We start from the raw sequence: 5,953 nt of genomic DNA, 5'->3' as shown, positions 1-5,953 counted from the left end.
CGCAAGCCCCCCGGCCGCTCCTTCATCGAATCCGCCGGCCGCGCCGTTCTCAAGCCCACCGGCTGCCGCTCATTCTAGCCGCCGGCCGTTCTTTACTCAAGCCGTAGAGTAGCGCTTGTTGTTTGTCATTTCTCCGATCACAAATGCAGACATGGTTTTATGTTTACGCGATGCAATGCGTAAAAATACAGTATATTTCATTATAATCTGCAATTATGTCCCCATTGGATGCAGCAAATGCCTCGTTCATAATGGGTTTTAATATTTTTGTCCTGTCGCTCCGGCCGGACAGGGCATCACAGTATGGTAAAGGGGCGTAACATTTCGGTCACACGCTTGAGGTATTCGGCCAATCACAACGCACTGGATAGCTGGCCAATCAGAGCACACTTTTCAGACCGATGAGCTTTGTAAAAATCGACGCGTTTCAGAAAGGCGGGGCATAGAGGAGAAACAATAATGTACAATATGTGAAAAATAATGCGTTTTTTTAACCGTAAACCGCATAAACACATTTCATTACACCAAATACACAAAATAATGTTCTTTTTAGCAACATCATATGACCCCTTTATTGCAGCCTAAAAATCCTTTAACGGATTTGAAAATTAGAAATGTGTTAGTGTGTTATGTGTAAGCCAGGTTAAAGAGATGGGTCTTTAATCTAGATTTAAACTGACAGAGTGTGTCTGCCTCCCGAACAATGTTACGTAGGTTATTCCAGAGTTTGGGCGCTAAATAGGAGGAGGATCTGCCGCGCACAGTTATATATTAGGTATTAGGCAGATATTCTAGGTACTATCAAATTGCCAGAGTTTTGAGAACTCAGCGGACTTGGAGGACTATAATGCAATAAGAGCTCGTTCAAATACTGAGGTGCTAAAGCATTCAGGGCTTCATAAGTAATAAGCAAGATTTTAAAATCTATACGATGTTTAATAGGGAGCCAGTGCAGCGTTGACAGAACCAGGCTAATATGGTCATACTTCCTGGTTCTAGTAAGAACTCTAGCTGCTGCATTTTGGACCAGCTGAAGTTTGTTTTTGTAACATGGGAAATATGATTTTCAAAAGACAAGTTACTGTCTAATATAACACCCACATTTTTGACTGTTGAGAAAGTAACAGTACATCCGTTTAGTGGCAAATTGTAATCCATGAGTTTCTGTGTACTGTTTTTTGGTCCAATAAGTAATATCTCTGCCTTATCCGAATTTATTAGGAGACAATTATTGGTCATCCAATCTTTTACATTTTCAACACACTCTGTTAGCTTAGATAATTTAGAAGTTTCATCTGGTCTTGTTGAGATGTATAGTTGAGTATCATCAGCATAACAGTGGAAACTAATCCCCTATTTTCTAATAATATTACCAAGGGGCAACATGTATATTGAAAATAGCAGAGGACCTAGGACAGATCCTTGTGGCACTCCATATTTTACTGGTGATAATTGAGATGACTCCCCGTTTAATTAAACAAAGTGGTAGCGATCGGACAGGTAGGATCTAAATTCTTCTGATGACGAAGAATTGACAGAGCAGCCATCAAGTGTTAGACAGTGTTCTAGGTTATTAAATGCGGAGGTTTTAGGTCTGATAATAAACACTTCTGTTTTTTTCAGAATTTAGCGGTAAGAAATTACTCATCATCCAGTTTTCTATATCGACTATGCATTCCATTAATTTGTTCAAATTGGTATGTTTCGCCGGGCTGAGAAGAAATATAGAGCTGAGCATCATCAGCATAACAGTGAAAGCTAACACCGTGTTTCCTGATGATATCTCCCAAGGGTAACATGTAAAGCGTGAAAAGTAACTGCCCTAGTACTGAGCTTTGAGGTACTCCATATTGCACTTGTGATTGATATGATACCTCTTCATTTACTGCTACGAATTTATGGCGGTCAGATAAGTACGATTTGAACCATTCTAATGCACTTCCACTAATGCCAACAAAGTTTTCTAGTCTATTCAAAAGAATGTTATGGTCAATAGTGTCAAATGCAGAGCTAAGATCCAGTAGCACTAATAGAGAGATACAATCACAATCAGATGATAAGAGCAGGTCATTTGTAACTCTATTGAGAGCAGTCTCAGTACTATGATACGGTCTAAATCCTGACTGGAAATCCTCACAGATGCCATTTTTCTCTAAGTAGGATATAATTGTGAGGATACTACCTTTTCTAGTATCTTGGACAGAAAAGGGAGATTCGAGATCGGTATGTAATTAACTAGTTCTTTGGGGTCAAGTTGTGGTTTTTTGATGCGAGGCTTAATAACAGCCAGTTTGAAGGTTTTGGGGACATATCCTAATGACAAAGACGAATTAATAATAGTCAGAAGAGGATCTATGATTTCTGGAAGCACCGCTTTTAGGAGCTTAGATGGAAAAGGGTCTAACATACATGTTGTTGGTTTAGATGATTTAACGAGTTTATAAAATTCTTCCTCTCCTATAGTATAGAATGAGTGGAATTGTTCCACAGGGGATCTATAGCACACTAGCTGATGCGATACTGTAGCTGACAGCTGCATGGTTACAATTTTATCTCTAATAGTATCAATCTTGAAAGTAAAGTAATTCATAAAGTCATTACTGCTGTGCTGTTGAGAAAAAGGCAACACCTGTTGATGTTTTATTTTTGTTAATTTAGCCACTGCATTGAATAAATACCTGGGGTTATGTTTGTTGTCTTCTAAAAGAGACGAAAAGTAATCAGATCTAGCAGTTTTGAATGCTTTTCTGTAGGATAGGGTACTTTCCCGCCAAGCAATACGAAATACCTCTAGTTTTGTTTTCCTCGAGCTGCGCTCCATTTTCCGGGCTGCTCTCTTTAGGGAGTGAGTGTGCTCATTATACCATGGTGTCAAACTGTTTTCCTTAATCTTCCTTAAGCGTAAAGGAGCAACCATATCTAAAATATTAGAAAAGAGAGAGTCCATAGTTTCTGTTACATCATCAAGTTGTTCCGAGTTATTGGATATGCTGAGGAATTGAGATAAATCAGGAAGATTACTTACAAAGTTCTCTTTTGTGGTAGAAGTGATGGTTCTACCATACTTGTATGATTTTGACAATTAGTAGGTCCTGACACGTTGTCACGGGTTGCTACTGTGAGGAGCACGGAGCGAGGAACGAGGAGATCAGGAGTACAAAACAAAGGAGTTTAATTCTTTTTTTCAGGGAATCACACATAGGAGTTGACAAACAATTCCAGACAAGGGAGAACAGAACGGGCTAGAACTAAATAGGGCAGATAACGAGGGGCAGACAGGTGATGGGGATAACTAATAACCAGGAACAGGTGATACTAATAAAGGGAAAAGGAACTGGAAGGACCAAATAAGGACAACAAGAACATACACATGACAGATCGGCGTGGGAACAGTACCTTTCGAGGAGCTGGCACTGGAGTGAGTTTTGGGGCTGGAGCCGGCTCTGGGGGGTGCTCTAGAGATGAAGGAGGGCTGGACGGAACCAGCAGAGACTCAGGAAACTCAGGAGACTATGGAGAGCTGGACGGAACCAGCGGAGACGAAGGAAAGCTGTCTAGAGCGGATTCTGGGGTCACATGAATGCTTGGAGGGCTTGCCATATTATTGTTCAGGGGCTTGCCATATTATAGTCCGGCGGGCTTGCCACATTAACGTCCGGCGGGCTTGCTTTATTAATGTTCAAGCAGAATGTTAATGTCATCTTGTGCTTCATCAAGGTGTCTCTGGCTAAAACTAGCTAATGTTAAAGTTAGTGAGACCACTAAAGTTAGTGAGTAAATAGCTAACTGTTCTTACGTCATGTACAGTGTAGGTCAAAAACACATAAACGAAGGTCTACATTTCAGTGCCTCTCCATATTAAACTGGTTAAATGTAAATTAATTTAATCTTACCCTGCGGTACATGAATCCTGGATGTTATCATCTGCGATCGTGACGACCGTAACATGATGCTCTCCTGCTTGCATTGTGATCTGTAAACCCTCACTTCCAAATTAATCTTGTTACCCACCATATTTATTTTAAAATCTTTTATATATCCCAAGGTTTTCACACTGACAGCTGTCATTGTAAGACAGCTAGCAACTTCATTTGTTTGTCCGAGTTCACAACAGAAACTAAGGGGGGCGAGGCTTACCGATAGGTCAATTGCCATAAGTGCAATTGTTGAGAGAGGGAACAGTGAAGGCCCATGTTATGTGTCAGGTGTGTGTTCAAGTAGTTGCATTTGCTTATTATTGCCACTGTTAGTACATAGTTATAGGTATCTAAAGATGTATATGCCCTCAGTTTCTATTTACTATACACGCTCGGTTTCTCTATCTGGTAGGTGTGTCAGGCCACTCCTGTCAGATCGTCCATCCATTGAGTGAGTGTGTATGAGTCAGCCAATCTGGTTCCTTCCGTTAAAGTTAACATTTTCAAATAACAATTACGATCCTAGACAGTGAGTGACATTACATATTCAAATAAAATCACATTTTCTCCAGTCATTTTTTAATAAACAAGCAAACAAAAAATGCTAGCTAACGTTAGTGAAGCAGTCAGGGGAATCTTTCTGCCTCCACCTAAGCTCCGCCCATAAAAAAAGGTCACAGTGTTTACTAACTGAAAAGGGGTCTATTATTGAGGCTTTTTTCTTCATTATAATATCAAGACAGTTGTACCGCCATTTTTGATAATTTGCCCCAATTTGCAATTAATTGGAAATTAAAAATATGCTCATTATAGAAGATGTGTATTCAAGTCATGCATGAATTGAATTTGTATTTTTGAATAAATAGATAATGACAAAAAAATTGTCTCGTTATTGACCCATATGCCCTCACTATTTGGCTGCATGTGTTTGTGCAGGAGCAAACGGATGGAATGACGCTGGTGAAAGAGGAGGGTGATAAAGAAGAGGGCAAGCAGGAGCCGGAGGTGGTGTATGAGACCAACTGCCACTGGGAGGGTTGCTGCAGGGAATTTGACACCCAAGAGCAGCTTGTGCATGTGAGTGGACACCACATTTATGTTATCAATTGAAATATCAATTGAAATGTTTAGTCTCTTAATAGAATCATTTATGATAAGGCTCTCAGATAGGTGGAAAATACACACATACACACACAAACACCTTGAAAGCCTATACTTGGCTTCAGACATCCCATTTGTCACAGCCACTCCCAAGCTTAAGCAGAGAGTGAAAGGACATGAAAGCCCACTTTCTGTGAAAATACAACAGTTCCCTTTAACCATTTCTCTCTGGACACCACACACAGACATTCTTTAACTACTCTTTTCTCCTATAATCCACACAAATACACATTTTCACAGAAACACACACCAACCCCAAAGACATCTGATAGAAAGATTCCCAGTTCTCCACAGCTGTCTATCCCTACTCTGACATGGCAATCCATGGCAGCCATGCTAACCCCTATCTATAATTGAAAGCCTCCAGTTGGAATGGCCAGCATCACACATTTGAAGTCTTGTCCTCAAAGCTTAAAGGTCTTGACAACTTGTTGCCTGTGCCTTTGAAAGAGGGATATATGTGCATTTTGCTATATGTAACAATTATTTTTCGGTTTTAGGCAAAATCTTTAATTCAGTAATTGAGTTGACAAATTACACAGACATTAATTTTCAAATAAAAATTTTAGACTACATTTAGTTAAAAATCTATACTGTGTGTGTGTGTGTTATACAATTATGAAATTATACAATCTAATTCATATAAAAAAACAACTGCTCATGCTATGTGTGTGTAGCATCTTTATTTGGATCATGATTAAAATGCAGTGTTTGCCTCTAATTTCAAATGCTTACAGATATTTTTGTTTTAAGCCAGTTTGCCTGTTATAGAGCAAATAAATAACAAATAACTTAGCTTAAAGGGGAAAAAAAAGATAATTGGTATCAGAATTGGCCAGTTTGCTTGTAAAAAAAAAAAAATTGGAATCAGCCAT

General features: G+C 39.3%; 1 protein-coding gene across 1 annotated transcript in view; it reads left to right on the top strand.

Moving 5' to 3' along the window:
• The window catches only part of LOC107675308 (transcriptional activator GLI3-like), a 260,552-nt gene extending 255,525 nt beyond the window's left edge, over window positions 1-5,027 (top strand). Inside the window, exon 10 of the mRNA XM_016469608.1 lies at window positions 4,854-5,027. Within this exon, the coding sequence (XP_016325094.1) occupies window positions 4,854-5,027 (174 nt within the window). The remainder of the gene's footprint in view (window positions 1-4,853) is intronic.
• Window positions 5,028-5,953: the final 926 nt, after the last annotated feature.

The sequence above is a fragment of the Sinocyclocheilus anshuiensis genome, unplaced genomic scaffold, assembly GCF_001515605.1.
Source record: "Sinocyclocheilus anshuiensis isolate Anshui unplaced genomic scaffold, SAMN03320099.WGS_v1.1 scaffold1704, whole genome shotgun sequence".
Classification (NCBI taxonomy): Eukaryota; Metazoa; Chordata; class Actinopteri; order Cypriniformes; family Cyprinidae; genus Sinocyclocheilus; species Sinocyclocheilus anshuiensis.
The sequence above is the reverse complement of the archived record's forward strand: the minus strand, read 5'-3'. Positions and strand labels throughout refer to the sequence as shown.